The sequence below is a fragment of the Ochotona curzoniae genome, unplaced genomic scaffold (assembly GCF_017591425.1).
Source record: "Ochotona curzoniae isolate NIBS_2020 unplaced genomic scaffold, NIBS_Ocur_1.0 contig_78, whole genome shotgun sequence".
In the NCBI taxonomy this organism is placed as follows: domain Eukaryota; kingdom Metazoa; phylum Chordata; class Mammalia; order Lagomorpha; family Ochotonidae; genus Ochotona; species Ochotona curzoniae.
The window spans coordinates 3,925,199-3,946,940 of NW_024466559.1; the positions used below are offsets into that span (position 1 = coordinate 3,925,199).

Sequence of the window (21,742 nt, forward strand, 5' to 3'; positions counted from 1 at the left end):
AGAATTGAAAGAACAGCCATATTTAGCAAGTGCATTTATGTAAGGTGTGGGGTTGTCTCCTCTGATGCAGAAAGGGGCAGGAGGGGGCAGGAAGGAGGTGATGGGCAGCCTCGGGTTGCACGGCTGCCTGGGTCCCACTGTGCTGGTCGGTGGACTCAGCTTGCTGTGTGTGCACCTGGGATGGTGCAGATGTCACCAGGTGCTTCAGAGCAGAACGAGTGGGTAACTTTCCACTTCCTCTTAACATGACCTGAAAATCTGTGACACAAGATTTCACTTTTTGATATCCAGAGTTAGGTGCTGAACAAAGGGAGCCTGAGTACTTTTCCAAGCAAGTTTTTCTTGGTACCTCTTTTGTCTTGGCCTCTGGTGAGCATCGTTTCTGCCAGGCACTCAGTGACAAGCTGCTTTCAGAGCGAACACGTTAGGGTTTTATATATATTACATATTGTACATAATGTATTATATATATATATAAAATATATATATATACATACATGCATATATAGAGTAATGTATGCCAAAATCAGATGACTGCTTTGTCATTTAAACAACTTTCCTCTTGTTCCTTTGTGAGTTAAGACATGCTGATGGCAGGTGAACGGGTGGGGTAGCCGGTATCCTGTTGATGGGATGTCACTGTGTCTGGTGGAGGTTATTTAGACTGTGCCATAATGCCAGCCTCCTGTGCATGCATTTTTAAATCCCTAAGGGCTGCAGAAATGAGAATTAAAATAGAGACTTCCCAGTGCTTATCAAATCAGGAAGCCTGAGCGTGTTCTCTTAGATTAAGCGTAGGTCTACTAGTCTTAGAGTGACGTATTGCTCTTCAGAAATAAATAAAGGGTAGCTTGTTTTGTTAATTTCAGGGTTTACGTCTTGGGGGTTTCCTGACCAGCAGTGCCCCCTCCCCCCATAACCAAGGGGATGAGCCAGTGCCTGTGTTCCTTGGCATGAACCACCGGAGACAGTCTGATGGTTCCGTTTATTGTTGAGCAAACACAAGCTTACGTAGACTAAGAAAGGGGAAAGCGGGAGCGGGGCACTCCTGATTGTCCTCTCACCCAACAACAGTACTGCGATTGGCTAGAAGGCATGTCTATCTCTCTAAACCCTCCAATCATGTCCTAGGTCATGTGTAACACACGACTGGCAGGTAGTCTTGGGTCACATATACCAGGTAGAATGGCAGGTAATGTGGGCCACACCTGACTTCTCAGAGTTGCTTATCAAGGAAGTCCCAGTACAGCTGGACCAAGGACGGAGAAGAAAGGCTGGGGTGCAGCCCACTGCTCTCATGTGTGTGGTCAGGACAGGCTGAGGTCTCTGTTAGCCGAAAGCATTGTCGGTGGGCTCCCCCAAGGACACAGTGTGCTGTGTGTCTGTGGCTTCCCACCTAGGCCAAGCAGGCAGAGATCCAGGGGCGAGCTCCCACATTTGTTTTCATTTTCATCCTGGCCCCTTCCTTCCATTTCAGTGGCCGCTGAAGTCATTTCTCCAGGGCATTGAAGAGCGACTTTCCCAAGCCTGCTTGCCTTTGCTGCCTACGGGCCATGTTGAGGCAGAGACCTGGCGAGACCATGTTCCCGGGGTTGCCTGCCTTCTTTTCTCATGGAATTCTTATCTTCTCCTCCAGGAGACGCATTGGGGTGGAGGGTGAGGAGCATGCCCTTCTGCCGGACGCAGCTGTCCAGTAAGCACTGCACAGGGCATTGCTAATGTAGGGGACCCATAGTAAGAGCCTCCAGGGACAAGTGTCCCTTCCTGTGGTCAGCTGGGGGGGTCACCCCCTGCCCGTCCGTTCATGTTCTCCCTGGGGTGTGAGAAGCCAGGACGTTAGCCCTGTCTGTGACTAGTCATGCTTCTGGAATGCTGTTTCCCAGCTAATCAGCTGAGTGAGCTGAGTGACCCTGCAGGGGACCCAGGGAAACCCATGTGAGGCCAGTGTGGCCGCTGCGTCCTCCTTGTGTGTCACAGGGACTCAAGCAGCAGCTTCAGGTGCCTGTGGCAGTGTTTCTGGCCCTTGGTTTGGCTCTGCTCTTCCTGGTATCCCTGACTATGGCAGGAGCATGCAGCCATGGGGTACCTCTGCTGTGTGCAGGGTGCCCTGGACTGTACTCACCAAATTTGCAGCCAGGGCAATCCTGTCCACGTGTTCTCTCTGTGTCTCCAACCAGAGGGCAACGGGAGCCACACGGGGTGGCCTCGGCACTCAGCTGCCCCAGGGGCGGCCCTGTTACTGATCCGTATTACAGAGGACGTGGAGAATTGGGACAGCCCCATTGCTGGTCCTGTGTTACAGGGGACATGGAGGGTTGGGACAGCCCGCTTGCTGAGCACGTGTTACAGGGGATGTGGCAGGTTGGGACGACCCCGTTATTCATCCTGTGTTGCAAGGGATGTGGGGACAGTTCTGTTTCTGTGAGTTGTTGCGATGCCGGTGCCTTTCTGCTCACTGCCAGGGATGGCAAAGAGGCACGTTTATTTGGATCTCCCAGAGTCGCCTTTGTAAATGCGGACTTCATCCATCTGGTTGCCTGGGTCCCACCTGCTCTGCAGTCCACAGTCCCGTCCCATGGCTTCCTCCCACATTGATCCCGAGTTATCCACTGCAGTTTCCCACCTCAGGAGTGACCCGCAGCCTACCCTTCTCTGCTCTCCCCAGGCTGAGGGCATTCGGAAGGCAAGAAGCACATTCCAGATTTAACTAACTTTCCCCCCCCCCCCCCCGATTTGTAAGTTCTGTATGAGACCTGAATGCAGGTAAAACACCAAGAGCTGGTTCTCTCACTGCGCGTGTGACCATGGCTCTGTCGGCAGTGGTGCTCACAGAAGGAGCATCCCGTCTTCAGAGTCGGGGGGATGAGATGGGGTTCTGATGTTTCTGCTCCCTTGGCTGCATGCTGGCCCATTCAGGTGTGGGCCGGTTCTGACAGGCCTGGGCAGGACCTCAGCGAGCACGTTTGGTCTGACCACGATTTCCTCCAGGTTGGCCCTGCTGGCTTTTGCCCTGCATTCACTGCATGCCCCCTGTGCATTCTGCAGCCTGGGATCTAACCTGAGTGGGCAGGCCTCAGTTGCAGGGGCCTGGCCTCCTTTTTTTCAATCTTTTATTTATTTATTATTATTATCATTTTATGATACAGTTCCATAGGCCCCTGCGATTTCCCTTATTCCCATCCCCAATTCCCCCCCCACACACACACTGAGTTCCTCTATATCATTACTAAAGTATAGTTGTTCATACACAGTCATATGTCCATTATTGTGGGCATGGACAATGGCAGAGAGTCCGGCATTCCTATCGTCAAGATATAGTAAACAGTTTCATCAGGAGTCCGTCTTTAGTCTGGAAGTAGAGATGCATATTGCATTGTATCCTCACATCTGAATATGTTGGTCTCCATTTCACAGTTGCTGTACATCCCCTTCAATGAAAAGCCACAATACAAAATCAACAATAGAAAGAAAAATAGAAATTTGCCATGGCATGAAATAAAGTAACATGCTACTAGACACAAGAGTCTCCATTACACAGCTACTACACATCCCCTTAAATGAAAAGTCACAAACAGAATCAACAACAAGAAGAAAAAAGAAATTAACAACACCATGAAGTTAAATAACATGCTGTTGAAGAACTAATGTGTCGCTGAAGAAATGTAAAGGAAAATAAGAACCTTCTTGAACCTACTGTATGATTTATGAGTCATTGGAGAATTTAATCAGAAGAAAGTGTTCTTGAAGAGATGAAGCTAACAATAACAAAACATCAAAATCCATGAGAAATAGTTTCCACTAATTTTTGTTAGTGAAATGTGCCTCCTGTAGGCAACAGATAGATGGATTTTGTTTTTTAGGACCTTTGATTGATGAGTTTAAGCCCGTCACAATCAGGGTTAATACAAATAGGTGGTAATTTGGTCCTGCCATTTTAGCAAAGGGTTGTTCATTTATTTAGTCTTCTGTTGTCATTTTATTGGGATGCTCTTCACATTTGCCTTTGGTTTTGGTGGGTGCTATTCCTCTTCTCTGTCAAGAGAACATCTTGAAGTATCATTTGTAGGGCAGGTTTGGAAGAGGCATACTCTTAACTTTTCTTTATGGTGGAAGAATTTTATTTCATTTTCAAAGACAAAAAAAAAAAAAAAAAAGCTTTGCTGAATATGTTATCCTAGGCTGACAATTGTTTTCTTTTTGAATCTGGAATATGTCACTCCATTCTCTTCTTGATTGTAGTTTCCTGCGAGAGATCTCCTGTGAGCTTACTTGGCATTCCTTTATATGTCAGTAGTTTTTTTTTCACGTGCACATTTAAGGATCTTTTCCTAATGTTTGATTGAAGAGAGCTTGATGATCATGTGTCTTGGTGAAGATCACTTTTGATCAAGCCTGTTGGGAATTCTGTGCCTATCCTGGATCTTGTTTCCCAATTGTTTCTCTAGATTAGGGAAATTTTCTCTTATGATTTCATTAAATATATTTGTAAAACCAGTTTCTCTTTCTGCACCTTCTGGGACTCCCATAACTCTTATATTAGGCCTCTAAAGTGTCATAAATACAGAAATAAATACAGAAAAAGGATTTTGAATCTTTAAAAAATTGTCTTAGAGTTGGAGATGACCCCTGAGACATGCTGTATTTGTATGTTTTAGCAGAACCTTGGAAACAGTACCTTCTCCATATGATGGCGTATGTTGTATTTGTATTTTTCTGAAGGGGCAACTTCTATGCATTTGCATTTGAGTGCTGCAGAGGAAGCGTCCTGTGTTTTTAGGAATGTCAATTTCCCAAGAACCCTAATCAGCACCCCTCAGCAATGTTGACACCTCAGGTGCCGTGTCATACCTGTGACCTTGGGAGCCGTTTCATACCTGTGACTTCTGGGGCCGTATCATACCTGTGAGCTCAGGAGCAGCATCATAGTTATACCTGTGACCTTAGGTGCTGTGTCATACAAGTGACTTCAGGTGCCGTGTCATAGCTGTGACCTCGGGAGCCATTTTGTACCTGTGATTTCAGGTGCTGTATCATACCTGTGACCTCGGGAACAGCATCATAGTCATACCTGTGACCTCAGGGGCAGTGTCATACCTGTGAACTGTTCCTTGGACACGCTACCTTCCTTTTCCATAGCCAGCGTGGGAAGATCCACAGCTTTTTCCTTGTTGGCAACCTCTTTTCAGAGTGTATTTATTCCAGCTCATTCAGAGTTTGTAAAACACTCTGAAGTGTGAACAGTAGTTATAGAAGGGAAAATTGAATTGGCTATATTCCATATCTTACTCTTCATGCAACAAATATTTATCAAGATGCCAATCCAGGGACTGGCAGTGTGGCTCAATAGGATAGTCCTCCACCTTGTGTGTCAGCATCCCATATGGCACTGAACTGTGTCCTGGCTGCTCCACTTCTGATCCAGCTCCCTGCTTGTGACCTGAGAAAGCACTAGAGGAAGGCTCAAGTCCTTGGGACCCTGCCCCTGTGTGCGAGATGCGGAAGAAGCTCCTGGCTTTGGATCAGCTCAGCTCTGGCTATTGCAGTCTTTTGAGGAGTGAATCAGCAGCTAGAAGATCTCTTCTTTTCTCTGTAAATCTTTCAAATAAAAATAAGAAAATGTTAAAAAAAAAAAAAGATGCCAGTTAAGCTGCCCACATTTCACGATGGAGTGCCTGGGTTCAAGGACTCCAGCTTCCTGACAACACAGACCCTGGGAGGAAGTGATGAAGGCACAAGGGTTCGGGAGAGACCTATTGTGTGTGCCTGGCTTTCAGTGTAGCTCCAGGATTTGGCCTTTTGGGTCATTTTGAGGGCATGAATCAAGCGTGTGGGAGCTCTGTCTCTGCCCCTCCACTGAGTGAGGAATCAGAATCAGCCTGGAGAACAATAGAAAGTAGTCCTGCTGGAGGAAGGGCAGAGGGAGAAGAGAGTGGGCAGAGACAAGCAGAAAAGCTCTGTAACTCTCTCATCCCCCATGTTGTGAGCTGCCAAACTGCCCGCTGGGATACAGGAGACATGGAGAAAGCGACAGGTTCCATCTGAAATTCCACACTCAGGGCCCCCTCCCCCTGGCCTGCTGTGGGCACCAGAGGCTGCCCCCAGGAGCTCTGCCATGTCCTGAGGTGAGGCCAGGCAAAGAAGCTCAGCCAATTGCTGGGCAGTGATGCCAGGCATCTTTTGAAGGCCATCTCCCAGTGTCTTGGGGACAGTCTTTCTGGGAATACCTAGGATCGCTTTTTATCATTCCGTCCTGGAGTCTCTGGCTGCCCTCTTTCTGCCGTTGCACCTGTCTGTCATTTGCAGCAAGCGTGTGCCGCGTGCCTTGTGTCTTCTCGGTGGCTCTGTGTTTGAAAGTGGGCGTACCGCTGTCTGCTATGTTAGAGGGATCCCTGTGATAGCCACCTCATTTGCCTCTGTTACTCAGTGCTGCCCGCAGGGGTAAGTCTGTTCTTGGTGCCCTTATGTTTTTGTCTAGGCACATTCCCTCCCCTCCCCCCCCCAGTAGGTGACCCCTCACTCTGTATCAAGTGTAAGTTACTTTGTCACCTCGAACAATCACTGTATACTCAGGAGAAGTTAGTTTGTGTCCAAGAAGAGAAATTATTTCCTAGGCTTCCGCTCACCCAAGGCACTGGCTTAAATCCAAGTCAGTAGCGGGTTTGGTTGTAGCTGGAGGAACTGAAGTTGGAACCCCTCAGCCATAAGCTGCTGACATGGGTCAGGTAAGGGATTTTGATGACTGAATTTGAGTTTTACCGTGAAGTGTGTGCATAGAAATGACAGGCTCAACATGGCGTGACAGAGAGCCTCAGGGTGTGGTTGGTGGGTACTAGAGCTGGTTCCCAAAAGCTGCCTGCCTCAGGACACAAGTGTTAGCGTTCTCCTTCTCCTTTTAAAAATACTTGCTTGAACAGTTGGCTATTGAGTTGTTTGGAGAAAGCAGGAGAGATGGTCAGAAAGCTTTTACCCGCTGGCTGACTCCTCAGATGCTATGGAAGCTGGAGGGGGGTGGATGGGCTCTGGATGGAGTACTCGGTGAAACTGGGGACGGTCATTCTCTAAGCCGCCGGCCAGGGAGGGCGGCCCTCCTCGCCGGATCAGATGCTACCCCCAGCAGGCCAGTGGCTGTCCCCGCCCTCCTCTCCCGTTGCTCTGCTGTGATCGGCTGTTCGAGCCAAGGACTGGCACTGTCTGTCGCTGTTGCCGTTGGGTAAGATGTCTCTGTGAGCCAGTGGGAATAATTCTGAATAAAATTGGGTTCTGGTGCTGTGAGCTGATTTGCAGACCATTCTGATGTCCCCAGTAATGCTGATCCTCTTTCTTGCTTCCCCCTGTTCCCCAAACTCCATTCTGTTTGGCTTAGCCATTCTCTTCTAATAGACCCTTGCTCTTTTAAAATTAAATTTATGAAACTCTCCTATAGAATGCTACTAGAAACTCTCTCGATAGAATGCTAAGTGACGTATGCCACACCAAGGCACCTGTCTCATAAAAATTGTCCTGGACAGGAGTTACACCAGGGCCCACAGAGGTGACAGGGGCCGGAGGGGGTAGCGTTTGGAGGCAATGAGGGGCTGGGGACTGAGGACTTGGGGGCTGGGTCCATCTGAGGGGTGTGTTGCCAAATGACCTGACTTCTGAAGAGGTGCTGGCACGCGTGTGTGTTTAAAAGGCCTCGGTTATTGCTTACTGACTTGATGAGGCCACCCATGGCCAGTTTACAAGCTTTGCTTAAGGATCAGTTTCGCCTTCTCAGAAAATGACCACTTCAGAGAAGCCGAGTGTGAGGAGGCTGATTTGGAATACTCCTCTCGAACAAGAAAGCCCGCTCGCTTCTTGCAGAGTTGAGGTGCGTCCGTCACCGCACGCGGCTTCCCCTCGCCGTCTGGTTACTTGGAGGTTCTCCTGTGTAGAGTGGACTTTTTCAACTGGACATGGAGTTCTAGGCTGCTTAGGTCTCCGGCCAAGTATCTGGCTTTTTAGGTATGACTTTCTCCAACATCAAGCTAGAAGTTTCCGACACCAAAAGAAATCTTTTAACCCAACAACTGATGTGTGAGCTAAAATGATGCAAATGGCTAAAAATGGTGCAAATGGACAGTGGCTCTTCCTGTTGGATGGTTGTTCACACTCTCTCTCTCTCTCTTTCTTTCAAGATTTGAACATGGAATTCAATCCTTCAGACCATCCCCGGGCCAGCACGATATTCCTCAGTAAATCTCAGACTGATGGTATGTACCAGGTTTGTTTATGTTTCTTTAAAAAGAAAAAATTAAGGAGGAGGGACTTGATAATGAATGCGATAGAATCCCCTCTAGTGGCACCCCCTCCCCTAAGTGTACTGATGATGGTGAGTGGTTCCGTGGGGTTTTTCTTACTTGAAGCAGCGGCCTTCATTGGGTCCCTCAGCTGGATGCTTTCTGTGTGTGTTCTGTAGCAGGGGCTGACGTTCTGAGGCCAGAGAGCGTCCTCAAAGAATCTGATCCTTGGGGCTGGGCATGGTAGCCTAGTGGCTAAGGTCTTCGCCTTGCAAGTGCAGGGATCCCATATGGGTGCTGGTTCATATCCTGGCTGACCTGCTTCCCATCCAGCTCCCTGCTTATGCCCTGGGAAAAGCAGTTGAGGACGACCCAAAGCCTTGGGACCCTGCACCCAAGTGGGAGACCTGGAAGAGCTCCTGTCTTCCTGGCTTTGGATTGGCTCAGCTCCCGCAGTTGTGGCCACTTGGTGGGGTGAATCAATGAATGAAAGATCTTTCTCTGTATCTCTCCTTTTCTTTGATTATCTGACTTTCCAATAAAAATAAATTTTTTTTTAAAAAAAGCATCTGATCCGTTTGGACATTCCTCAAAGATCAGAAGTGTTCATAAGCAAAGTATCCTTATTTTAAAAGGCACCATTATTTTATCTCTAGGACTAGCTGAGCACAAAGCCCAGCCCATCTACTAGACACCCTTGGTTTCTTTCTGCCAACCTCTGTGACCAGTGTACTCTTCCGGATTTGGGGTGTTGGTGGTCTGCTCTGAGCCGTGAGCAGGAACATGGGGTGGGGGTGGTAGGGGACATCATGGCCAGGTTCTTCTCAGATCCTGGAGTCCTGCGTGGTTCTGTCTCTGAGGAAGTGCTGAGCTCTAACTTAGAGACAGTGCTGAATTGATTGGAAAGTAAGCAGATTTTCTAAGACAGGAAGTTCCTAGGTCCCAGTCGGTAAACTCCACGGGAAGGATTATGGGGCAGTTTTTGGCAGGATAGAACGCTGTTGATCTTTAATGAAGCAGGCCGCTTATTATGGGGGAGACACAGTGCTTCCAGGAGGAGTAAGTCAGCTTAGGAGTTGTTTCCTGGAGAAGCAGGAAGCCGTTGGACCTTAGGAGAAGTGCAGAGAAAAACGTCCAGCGAGGGCAGGACATGTGGGTGAGGGGAGGGGCTGGTGAAAGCGCTGTTTCACAGCCAGCTCTGTGATACGTTGCTGTGAAAATCAGCCACTGGGCTGGCCGGCTGGCCTGCGGGCTTGCTCCCCGCTTCCTGTGAACTAGGGTTACAGGAATGACATTCCTAGAGAACGTTCTAGAAAGACGCTCATGAACTCAGTATAGAGCTTCTCAGTGGGCTGGCACCTTCAAACAGGACGGCTCCAGAAGCTGCCTCTTCCCGTTCCCCTCGCCCCCCATGACCATAGTCCCCAAGGTCTGAGCTTGAACCTGGCCTTGATCCTGGGGTTTGGCTTGCCTCACAAGGTGAAAACCAGAAAAGAAAGAACAGCCCCTCGGTGTTCCTCTGTCCCCTGTGTCTGCTCCTTGCGTCCTTTCCTACCAGGCCCCCTCCTTTAACCACCACTGTCCCTCACTCCCCCACGAGCCCCGTAGGCTTCCTGTCCAGCTCCATGTCCGTGTGACACCTGCTGTCACCTACCCTCCCATGCTTTCCCAAACCCCATCTCCTTTAGCTTCCAGTCTTGCAGTGGGCCTAATTGGCTTTGTAAATACTTGCAAGAAATGAACTCTGAAATAGAGAAATGTGGTGATGTGATTGAGTGAATTCTCAGGTTGCTGGGAGACTAGTCTGTGAATAGACTTGGGGTCCCAAGAAGGTCTCTCCTTCTTTGAGTTTCCCCCCCCCAGCGCTGACACTGTAATGAATCTTAGCCTTTTAATGTTAGTGTTTCTGGAAGCTCTGTCTGCATGCTCTGTCTCATTGGGTTTCATGAATGCCCCCTCCCCCATCTTTTCCACCTACTGGACCTCTTCGGAACGAAGCTGTGGGTCCCGCTGGGTATCTACCAAGGCCCTTGAGCTTCCTGCACCCCCTGCCCTGCCTAGGTCCTCAGGCCCCCCGACTCGAACCCTCTGTAGTTGTCATACATGGCCAGTGGCTGTGGAGCTGGCTGGCCGGTGCTTGCCAGAGCTGCTGGCAGCACGTCTCCAGCTCCAGGTCCAGGGAATGTGGTGTTGGGACTGTTTGGACTGTTTATGGCATGGAAAGCTACCAGTGTTAAGAATAAAGGGCATTAAAAACATAGTTTTCTTTTTGCAGAACAGGTGTTAGGTGTTTGTACCTGTACCTCCAACGCTGCGTGCTTGCAGGTCATCATCTGAGGTGCATGGAGCGTGACTTCTTGAACTTGATGACTGTTCTTTTCCAACCCAAACACGTAGTGCAAGACTTTCCTGCCTCAGCCCTGCCTGCCTTACTCTGAAACGTGTCCTCTGTCAGGGTTTCCGCTTCCGACTGTGGTGCAGCTGACCTTTTGCATCTTGTAGGCTCAGTTCTCCCGTCACTTCCTCCTCAGATGTGTCCTTGACTCTCAGGCCTGGTTTACAGAGGGCCTCTGGCGAGGTCTGGCACCCTTGTCCCTTTCACCACCAGCCCCTTAGGGGAAGATGGGGCAGAGGACATAGGATCCTGGCAGTACCAGGCACCTAGTTGCGCACCTGGCGTGGAGGACATGGCAGCTCAGCCGGTTCTAAGAAGGACAAGTTCCTGCTGCTAAGCCGGGGGCTCCAGACGGCTGAGTCAGAGGTGCTCCATCCACAGCAGCCAGGGTGGCTGCTCTCCCTGTCGCTTCTGGATGCAGAGGGGACGCGTCCCAGACTTGCTCTGTATACAGAGCCCTTCGAGGAGGAAGGGACCGGCTCTCTCCGGAGGGGTGGACTGAGAAGCCAGGTGAAGGAGGGAGGTGAGTGTGTTGGCTCACCCTGGCTCTTCGGACTGTCGGTTTTCTGCTGCCTGTTTAATTGTTTGCAATGACAGGAGAGTTGGATGATTCTTTAGTAAAAGAATGCAGACAAGCCACGTACCTGTTTCTTCTTACTGATTGTGCGTTCTAGGATATTTCTAGACCTAGAGAAGAAGCTGGATGAAATAAAACCCTGTGTGTATGGGACAGGGAATCGGGGTCCCTTGAAGTGATTAAAGGAAAATAAACTGCTTGTCCCCTGAGTGGCTGATGCCCAAGTTAAAAACTTTTTTTTTTTCCAGAAATGAAAATATGAGCCCCGGTTTTCTCAGCACATCCTGTTAGAGGTGTTGAAGTTGAAAAATGTTTGTGCCATCCTGTTTGGGATCGTGGCTTTGTTCTCAGCCAGTGTCACCCTTTTAGCTGGCATTCAGGGCTGGCTGCGCCCAGCCAAGGGTCTTTATTCCCTCGCAGCTGTGCTGGGCCGTTCTATTCCTCACCTCCCCTATATTTCTCTGGCTCTTTCTCCAGCTTTCCGTGCCTGGTTCTGGCGTGCCTCTCTCCCCAAGCTGCCTGCCTGTCATGGGGCAGGGGTCCCCACATCCTACACCACAGTCTTGCCCAGGCAATTAAATGTTGAAGCATCTCCAAGAACCAGGACTCCTTTAAAAATATATTTGTTTCTTTTATTTATTTGAAAGTCAGAGTGACAGAGAGAAGGAGTGAGAAGTCTTCCCTGCACCTGAGTAGAACAGCTGGGACTTGAACTGGGATTCCAGTGTGGGATGCTGGCGTTGCAGGTGGTAGGTTAATGTGCTGTGCTGCCCCACATTGCTGGCTGTCCCCTGCCCCCACCACCGAGGAGCCAGCGCTCTTACAGCCCGGCTTCTCGTGCAGCCTCCCAGGGCACCCTCGATCCCTCCTGTCCTCGGAAGAAGCAGTTGGAGGAGGTCTGCCGTGCGTGCAGCAGGCGGCTGGGGTCGGCTGTGAAGCCATAGCCAGGAGTGTCTTGAGCCCAGCACTCCCTGTAGACATGTTCCTCGGGATCCAAGGGGGTGCAGGATGAGCGCACCCACATCCTGGCCCTCAGAGGTACTTTCCAGGTGCCCGTGCTGTAGCGGAGCAGCTGCACAGCCTCAGAGCGCCTTGTCCAACCTGGTGGCTCCTGCCGCGCTATCACTTAGTTCAGTTTCTGTTTGCGTCCCCAGCCAGTCACCCCGGAGTCCCGTGTTTAGCAGCTCACCTTCCACCCATTCTCCTCTCCTCTTCCTCCTCCAGCCCTCCTCACCTTCCTCCCCACGCTGTCAGTCAGGCCCTAGCTTTGTGTAGCTCCTTCCTTGTGACAGAGCCACCCCCGTCTGCTGCACACTCACACACACATACACACACACTCACTCACTCACTCACTCACTCTGACTTCTCTGCACAGGACCAGGCAGCGACCTGGAAAGTTTGATCGGCAGCCTTTGTCTCCTCTCTCTTCCATAAGGGGTGTGTCTTCTGTGTCATGAACGTGACTGCAATAGGCCTGGCTGTCCGTGCACTCGTGGGTGTGTTGCTGGAAAACAGAGGTCATGTCTTCCTCTTGCTGCAGTTTCCACAGCCAGCACAGCCGCTCCTGGACAGGAGAAGCTTAGGGGAACGGAGAAAGGCAGGCGGGCACGCCATGGCTGCTAACGGGCTCTCTGTGGCTCTGGCAGCTTCAGGGTCTCTGCTGGGATGCAACCATTGTCCAGTGGCAGGAGGCCCCAGCAATTTGAACTTGTTTCTTCCAGGAGGTGGGGGGTTTGCACAGAGCTTCTTGGCCAGGCCCCTCTTAGGACTCACACAGGGTCTGCGCCTCTTGGGAGCTCCGCTCCACCCCAGGCTGTGATCAGCTGAAATCGTTGAAACTCAGCTGTCCCCTCGCCCGTGCCATATGCAGCTCCAGTAGCCAGGCATTTGCTCAGGGAGTGCAGACAGGGGACAGAAGTTAGGGGTGGTGGTTCTGCCAAGCTCCTGACTCCCCCAGAGCCTGTCCTGTGGCTGGCTCTCTCTGGCCTGCCATCCCTTTCCACTCTAGTTCTTAAGGTCGCACCTCCAGGTCTCCTTCAGTCAGCCAGGCTGACTCTCCCTATCTTGCTCACAGCTCCGCAGGTTCCCAGACCACCTTAGGTGCTTCTCATTTCCCAGCAGCACCTGGCACACCCCCGCAACCCCATCCTTCCAGGGAAGGCAGGCTGACTTAGTCTACTTGTGGCAGATGTCACAGCCGTCTGCAGTCAGACCCCTTTGGTCCCTGCGCCTTTCCGGATCCCAAGGGGTCTTGTGAGTGGGACAGCGTCTCTTGGGGAGACCCTGGAAGGCTGGGTGTGATGCCCCCAGGTCCCTGAGCCGCGCGAACTTGCTCTCACAGTGCAGTCCTTGTTGTGGACTCAAGCCCTCAGAGGACTGGGCTGCTTCAAGACCTGGCTTCTTGTCTCAGCTCCCACCACAGGAGTGGACGGTGCCGTCTGCATCCTGCTGGACCTGGCGCCCCTCCCATGAGCCCCTTCCGCACACCTCGCCAGCAAGCCAGAGAGAAGGTCAGGGCTGAAGCAGCACCCACCAGTACACACGCTTGCCTCCTGTTAAAACAGTGTGCGCAGAGCACGTTGGCATTTAAACCATTCGCTAAAGTGTCACTTTGACCAGTGCACCAGTGTGGGCCTGGAGAATTGCTTGGTTGTAGATTAGCATCCGGAAACATCTAGAAGCAATATAAAGTGACCTCACCAGGAAGCCTTGTGTTCAGGGTGGAGAAGGGTGGGGTTCCTGCCCTCTTGAGCCCCACGAAGTGCCAGAGCAACTCTGCCCTCTACCCCCCAGTGAGGCTGTTTACAGTCTTGTAGATTCATGGAATGATTGACGCTGGTAAGGAAAAAACGGACGTTGGACTTGCGTCGTTCCCAGCTCAGTCATGACACCCGCAGGGGATAAAGACGGGGAGGATGAGACCGTGTCTGTTGAAGCCGTCTGTCTTTTCGTGTTCCCTGTAGGCTCTGCCAGTCTCAGCTGTCAGCTTCAATCTCCAGGTGAAATTGTCTGGTTCTGCCTGGGACGTGGAAGCTTCCTTGTGCCGTCCCGTGTAGCACACCCTGTGTAAGCCCCAGGGTCTTCTCTGGGGACTGCTGTCCTTATGGTGCGTGGGGGTGGGGAACACTGCCCCCCTGCTCCCCACCCCCCTTTTTCTCTGGAGATGTCTTCTGCTGCCCCCAACTTTGTACCTGTGTTGATCAGGTAGATCTTCTTAGGAAGCCGCTACTGTGGTTTTTTTGCTGAAGACCTGGGGGACCCTCACTGAAGCCAGTTCCAGACCCTCGCAGAAGACTCGCCTGAGTCTGAATCCAAGGAAAACCTACTTCCCTTCTGCCCAGAAAGATGAGATTCTTTTCAACACCGGCACCAGTTTACCCATTTCCCAATCAAAACACAGTGCAACCATTAGCACACCCTGCTACGTGCGAACCCTGCGCAACCGGGACGTTTTGAGTGATGGGTCATGAGTGACCAGATATTTGAGGTTTTAGGGCGATCTGGTTCAGCTGACGGTTAGGAGTGACCTGGTGGCTTCACAGCTGGTTCACGGCCTTGGATTTCCATGGAGGCTGCATAGCCTTGGTAACTCAGTTCTTGTCATTCCTGCCTAAGCTGTTTTCTTTAGTTTGGAGTGGCCAGGAACTCTCCTGAAGTCTCAAATTCCCAGGCTGGCAGGCAAAGCTGCCGCATCGCATCCTGCCTGGTGGGGAGTGTGGCCAAGGCCCGCGGGGCAAGACCAGCATCGCCAGCGGGTCTGTCTGCCCTTCGGGCTCCCAGCCCTGTGAGGGCTGGGGAGTTCCTGCACTTCGGCAGCGTGGCCACAGGGCAGGGCTCAGCTCGGCCCTCAGAGGGGCCTTCCAGGATGCCCGGGGAGAGCTCCCTCTGGAACCATGCCCGTCAGCCATGCAGGGTGATGCAGGGAACCTGGCATGGGACCATGCCAGGCAGGGAGTATCCAGGGTTCCCCTCACACTCCCTGATTCTCTGGGAGGACTGTGTACATGTTTAAAATGTGAAGGTATCGAATGCCTGCAAGATTCTGTAACAAATATAGATCCTGAGATCCTCCCCCCTCTTTAGATTTATTTATTTTTGTTGGAAAGGCAGATATACAGAGAGAAAGAGACACTGACACACACACACACACACACACATACACACACACACACACAGCATGCGTTTTGATTTTCTGGTTCACTCCCCAAATGGCTGCAGTGGCACAGGGTCCCAAGGCTTTGGGCTGTCCTCCAGTGCTTTCCCAGGCCACAAGCAGGGAGCTGGAGAAATGGAGCAGCTGGGACATGGCGCCCATATGGGATGCTGGCACTTGCAGGTGGAAGGTCAGCCAATTAGGCAATCATAATAGCCTCAGATTTTTTTCCCTTTCCATTCAGATTGGAACCAGCCAGGGTTATGGGGGAGTGGGGGAAACCAAACCAAACCAAACCAAAAGAAACAAGCTTGCTTGGTTCCTTCGCAGGATTGACCCTTGGAGGTGAGATCTGAGAGCCTCATCTTTGTCATAAGCCTGGTGAGATGTGGAGTTAGCCCTGGAGGTTCAGGGCCCTCCCTGCTGTGTGAGGGAGAGTTCTTGAGGCAAGGGTACCTGCTGTCTGTGGTGGGAGCCCACAGGAGCCCAGGTGCAGGGTGTGGGGCTGACCCTGGGGTAGGGCTCTGTGTTGCACGGTGCTGCCATTGGGCTGCTCCTGAAGGGCAGGGTGTCGTCCACCAGGTGTGCAGGGACCCCTGTCAGGTCTGGGCTCTACATCCACTCCTGCCCTCAGTGGGGACCCACCACGGAAGCCTCCTCTCACCCGGTCTCGGTCTGCACACTGAGCATCTTGGTACTGAGCTAAGGCGAGCAGGTGTGTGTGCACTCATGCAGGAGGCTGACACGCTGTGCTCCTGGCAAGACCCCCCTGGGCTGGAAGTGGCCCAGCGGTGTGCGCAGTGTGCGTGGCGCACAGCACTTCACTGCTGCCGCATCCTCACGCTCGAGGGGTGCTGCTCTTTGTCCAGTGACCACACCCACAGAGATGTCTGTCTGTCCCCCACACGCCCAGACGTCCCTGGGCTTCAGTTTTGCTCTTGTGTGCTTGAGATCAGAGGGGGGACGGTGGCTAGAGGAGGGGGTGCTTCTGTTGTTGAGAAGTCTTCCCTTGCGAATCTGAGAGAGAACCGAAGGTGGATGATGGGAGACCGTTTCTGGGGTGACCTGAAGCGGAGGGTCTGAGGGCCTCGAGGTTGTCTCGTTTGCAGGTCATTCCTTCTTCCCACCCACTGCCGTCACCTCCGTGGCTGGATCAGCACACACCCACAAAAGCCAGTCCTTTGGGGTGGGGAATGTGTGTGATGACAACACGAAGCTGCTGTGAGTCCCTCTGCTTGCCCTGTCAGCCTTTGTTCTCTCAGGGGCTGTGAGTTCCTGTCAATCCCAACAAACACCGCGGTCCCGAGCCCCAGGGACAGGCCCGGGGGCACGCAGAGGAGAGAAGCCTTCCACTTGGAGGGAGTGGGGCTGGTTGGTCAGTGTCCCTGAGGGCCCTGGGGGACAGAAGACACCAGCCCTTGCTTGGCAGCACTCCACACCCCCACCAACCCTGGCCTGTCTGCTTGTGGTATCTTTGTGCTGGTGTGGTCATTTATGTGTCGCTCCCAGGGCCTGGATGAGTCAGAGAGAGACAGTACTGTCCGCCAGCTAGTCATCACAAGCATGGCATTAACAAGTCTTATAAGACCTACTGGCTCATACTGCATAGAACCATTGGGACTGTGTCGCCCATTGTCATTGCTCCAAGTGCCCGACCACTAGGCTGCATGATGAAGGCTCAAGGGACCTTTTCCTCTGCTCGCCACACTCCCCCTGGCACCTGTGCAGCTCCCATGCTCCCATGTCCAGTGAAGGAGCAGCCTGGACTTGAGCTGGCCGGTGGGAGGGCAGGGACCACCACCCAGAGGCTCCAGTCCTCAGCACCCTGTGAGGGCGGGGTGGTGCGACCGGAGTGCAGGAGTGTAACATTTCTGTCACATCTTTTGTCTCCACAGTGAGAGAAAAGCGCAAGAGTCTCTTCATTAACCACGTAAGTGAAGCTGTGTCCCTCTGGTTGAGAGCTTGAGGGAGCCGGGTGTCCCAGGGTGAAGAATGACCCAGTGTGTTTAGGCTCCGTGGGGACCGTCACTCGGACAGCTGTCGCTCATTGTTGACGCACCATGCAGATGCTTTGCCCGGTCTGCTGCTGGTCGCGGGAGGAAGGTGGCAGCCGCAGGGCCGTCTCTGTGGAAGCCACGCAGGCGCAGATGGCCTTTCCTGCTCCACACCTAGCCACATGTCCACATTGCTCCTTCTTGGAATAGAAATGAATTTTTCCAAAGCTCTGTGCCTGTACACACACACACACACACATACTCTCCTGTGCTCGGCTGTCATGTGTTAGGTCTGGGAGAGTCTGCATACTGTCAGTGCTCAAAGAAAGAGGATGAACTTGCCAACTCATTAGATTTCAGAGGGTTTTCCAAAACTCACCTGCAGTCTCCAGAATGGGTTGTGTTACAGTTGGTGGCCAAGGGCAGGGTGTCCATGAAGATACCTCATCCTTCTATTGCGTTGAGCAACAGAGGCATCCTGCTGGCACCTCAGCTCCACAGCAAGCCCTGCCAGTGTGTCTGCCTCCCAGACATACTCCATCCAGCCCTCCCTCTCCTCTCTTTAGAAGACTCCCCTGCAGGAGGCATGGAGTTGGGAATCATCCAGCTAAGTGTGTGCTGGAAGCCAGGGTGATGCACCTCAACTTCCCAGAGGTTTTTGGATTTGTTCGATGTTCCGCATTTAAGTGTTTGCAAGCCTTGAGCGACTTGGCCCTAAAACCATTCGTGAAAGAGACTTTATGCTGTTGTATTCCTTAGCCTTTCAAATCTGGACAGGATGCAGTGAGAGAGAGAAGTCCGTAGCCGGATCCTTGCCCTTCAGGGAAGCGTGCTGACCTTGGGGGTGTGTGTGTGCACACGTTTCACAACGTGTGGTCTCCTCCCTGGACCCAGATGACAAAGCATGGACAGAATACCCCTGCAAAATCGGTGCAAGGGTCCCCGGAGAAGTTGGTGGAAAATGGAATTAAAATAACATCTGTTTTGGTGCAGAAGAAAAAGAAATAAATACCACTTAGGGCATGGAAAGATAACTCTGTTTGCATGGATGCCAAAATAATTCATCTCCAAGGAAACTGGCCTCTTTATTCATTCCAGTTCCACAGAGTTTTTGAAGTCTCCTTGTATATGTCATCAAAAGATAGTGAAAATGGCTATGCTCTGTTTTGTTGCTTTTTGAGTTTTGTTGCTTTTGTTTTTTTAAGCCTTCCCCCCCCCCAAGATTTATTCTTAAAAATAAAGAAAGGCAGATTTATAGAGGGAAGGAGACACAGAGATACAGAGACAAACATCTTCCATCTGCTGATTCACTCCTGAAATGATCACAGTGACCGGAGCTGAGCTGACCAAAGCCAGGAGCCACGAGCCTCCTCCGGGTCCCCTATGCAGGTGCAGGATCTCAAGGCTTTAAGCCATCTTAGCTGCGTTGCCACAACACAAGCAGGTTCTGGATGGGAAGTGGAGCACAAACTGGTGCCCATATGGGGTCCTGGCAACTTGCAAGGGGAAGATTATGCAGTTGAGCCACTGCGTTGAGCCCAGACTTTTGTTTTTCTTCCATTCTTCTCCTCTCTCACCTTCCTTCTCTCTCTCCCCTCCCCTCCTTTCCCCTTTCTTTTCTTCTTCTTCTTCTTTTTGAAGAAGTATATTCTCAGTATAAGGACCTTGGCTGGCAGCAGCTAATTCTGTCTTAATCCTTGCTTCCATTTCTGCGGCTTCCATTCTGCGGCTTTCACACTCAACAGTATGTCTGCCAGCCAGGCCGTCCTCACTGTTGACATGGAGGGGAAAGAAGAGACCGAGAGACCAGGAGCTGGGCCGCCCAGCTCAGCCCAGCCTTTTTTTTTTTTTTTTTTTTTACTTGTTTTCTAGTAAGTCATCTAGAATACAGAGATGTCTTACATATTGTAAGTAGCGTGTTGACGGCTCCTAAGGCTCAGGGTCAGCCTGGGAGGACTCTGGCCTTCGTCTGGTTTTGGGAGCATCATCCCGCCACTTGGTGACAGCATTGCTGAGAACTTAGGGGAAAAACCAAGTCCCGGCTCATTTGCCATCATGCCCTGTGGAATAAGGAGGGGTGACACATGTAAGAACTTTGCAGGGAAATGAAGCACATGAAGAGTTTGTCTCTCCAGGCAAGCAGAAGCCACAGGGTTTGCTGACCTGGGAGCCAGAAGGCCCCTGTTCTTCCAGGAGGAAGACCCTGGGAGGTCTTTCTGTCTCAGCTGGTTTGTCTCCCGACCACACTGCCCTGGGTAATGGATGGATGGCGGTGTACCAAGTGCCCAACGGCACAGCGTTAATATGTTGTCACTGGATTCAGGTAAATTGCATGTGATTTTCCAGGTTCAGTATCAGCCCCAGTGGTGGTCTCTGGTGTCTCGAGTGAGGATATATATGCTTTTACCATAATTATCAAGACTCAGGATTCCTTCCTTGGAAGTACTCACTTGAGTAGTGTCTGTTTTTTGTTTTTGAAGATTTGTTTGTTTATCATTTGAAAAGTACAGGGAGCGAGAATAGAATTGTATCTTCCATATTCTGGTTCACTTAGCAGAAGGCTCCAGTGCTGGGGGCTGGGTTGGGTTGAGGTCAGGAGCCTGGAGCTCCAGCAGGTCTCCCATGTGGGTGACAGGGGCCCAAGCACTGTGGCCTCCCCTGCCTTCCCAGGTGCATCCACAGGGAGCTGGATTGGAAGGGGAGCAGCCAGGATTCAAACCTGTGCTGCTGCTGCAGGCAGAGGCATAACCCTCCAGTCCTGTGTCTGCTCTTCTTAAACAGAACAGTTTGGAATTGATTTCTTCATTTGAGCTTTGCATGAGAGGGAAGTGGGATTCCTTGTAGCATAGGTCCTGTTTGGGTTCTGCTCGTCCGCTGCAGCCATGAACATGGACGGTTAAGTGAGCTGGATCCAGAGCGCGGGGCTTTCACAGCCGGCACCCTGGTTCGTCTCGGGGAGATTCCTGGTTAATGCAGCAGGGGTGTGGTGAGCGTCATGGAGCCTCGTGCCTGCCCTGTGTGGTGAGGAGGATGAGGACCGAGCTGGACCTCAGCAACAAAGTGGAGATCCAGCAGGATGAAAGAAGCCCGCTCTGCTTTTGAAATCCTTTCAGCAGAGCCGTGTGCTGGAGCGTGGGCTTCTCATGCCGCCAGAGAGCCTGGGCACCTGCCTCTGATGGGTGCGGAGGCCTCGTGCCTGCTTCGGCGCCTTCTCCTTCCTGCTCCTCCATTTAAATCATTCCTTATATCTTTGCTTCTCTCCCTCCCTCTAATCGAGCCTCTCACTGCCAGCACAGGTGGGGTGTGTGTGGACCCCTTCACCCTGCTGGGACTTGGAGACTCTCCCGACCTGGCCGGTGCCCAGCCTGCCTTCTTTCCCTTGAGAGGCACAGAGGAGGACGTGGCCCCAGGAAGGTGGACTGGCTTGTCGGAGGCCAGTGGGCCGGGCCGGCAGGGGGTGTGGCTTCCCCAGTGTCTGTCCAGGCTCACGGAGAAGGGGCCACTGGCTCGTTGCTGGGTTGTATTTACACAACTCCCAGCCTGTTGTCCCGTGGGAGCTCCTGTGTTTGAAGCCTATTCTTGGGTCACACACTTGTGAGATGTCATCCTGGAATCAGAGGGCACGGGCCACCCAGTTGCCGCTGGGCTCAGAGCGCCCCGATCCTGGCCGGGTGGGCCCTCAGCTCCGTGTGCTGCAGTACCCTCTGTGCCATGCATTGTCACTTGGGACCTCACTGCTATAATCCCTTGGCTTTCAGCTTTTCTGTCTGGCTCTGGGGCCTCTGGGGCAGGGAGATAGGAAGTGAAGTCTGAAAAGGGACACAAAGCCTTTGTGAAAGTAGACCCAGGAGGCCGGCATCGTGCCACCTGTGTCGCCTGCCTGCTGCCTGGGTGCTCCACTTCCCACCCAGATCCCTGCTAATGCACCAAGAAAAAAAAAAAGCACAGAAAATGGTCCGAGGCCTTGGACCCTCGCACCGTCGTGGGAGACCCAGCTGGGCTTCATGACTCCCGGCTTCTGCCTGGCCCAGCCCCGGCTATTGCCGGCATTCAGGGGGAATGCCCCACATTTCGTCCCAGCATGTGTCTAGGTCTTGCTCCTTGGTGCCTAGTCACCGCCCGCTGTGGCCGCACGGGGCCCTGCTGCTTTCGCACACTGCAGTGTCAGGGTTGTCCCCGTCTGTTTGGGAACTTGGGAGAAGCCCCGTAGTGGTGGTCGTCCCAACGTCCAGCAAGTGGCTTTGTGCCCGGGAGGTGGTCAGAGCGTGTGCACTGAAGCCAAACATCCTGGTAACATGCCAGCTGTGGGGTTTCAGTTAGTGCCTGGAAGTGGGCTTGGCATCTCCCCGGAAAGCTAAGGCACTG

General features: G+C 52.1%; 1 protein-coding gene across 2 annotated transcripts in view; it reads left to right on the forward strand.

The window, feature by feature from the left end:
• CCNY (cyclin Y) overlaps window positions 1-21,742 on the forward strand; it is a 104,792-nt gene that overhangs the window by 59,025 nt on the left and 24,025 nt on the right. Inside the window, exons 2-3 of one of the 2 annotated variants that reach the window (XM_040992611.1) lie at window positions 8,157-8,231; window positions 17,279-17,313. In XM_040992611.1, coding sequence (XP_040848545.1) covers window positions 8,157-8,231; window positions 17,279-17,313 — 110 coding nt within the window. The remainder of the gene's footprint in view (window positions 1-8,156; window positions 8,232-17,278; window positions 17,314-21,742) is intronic. The other variant, XM_040992610.1, reaches the window with a different exon arrangement.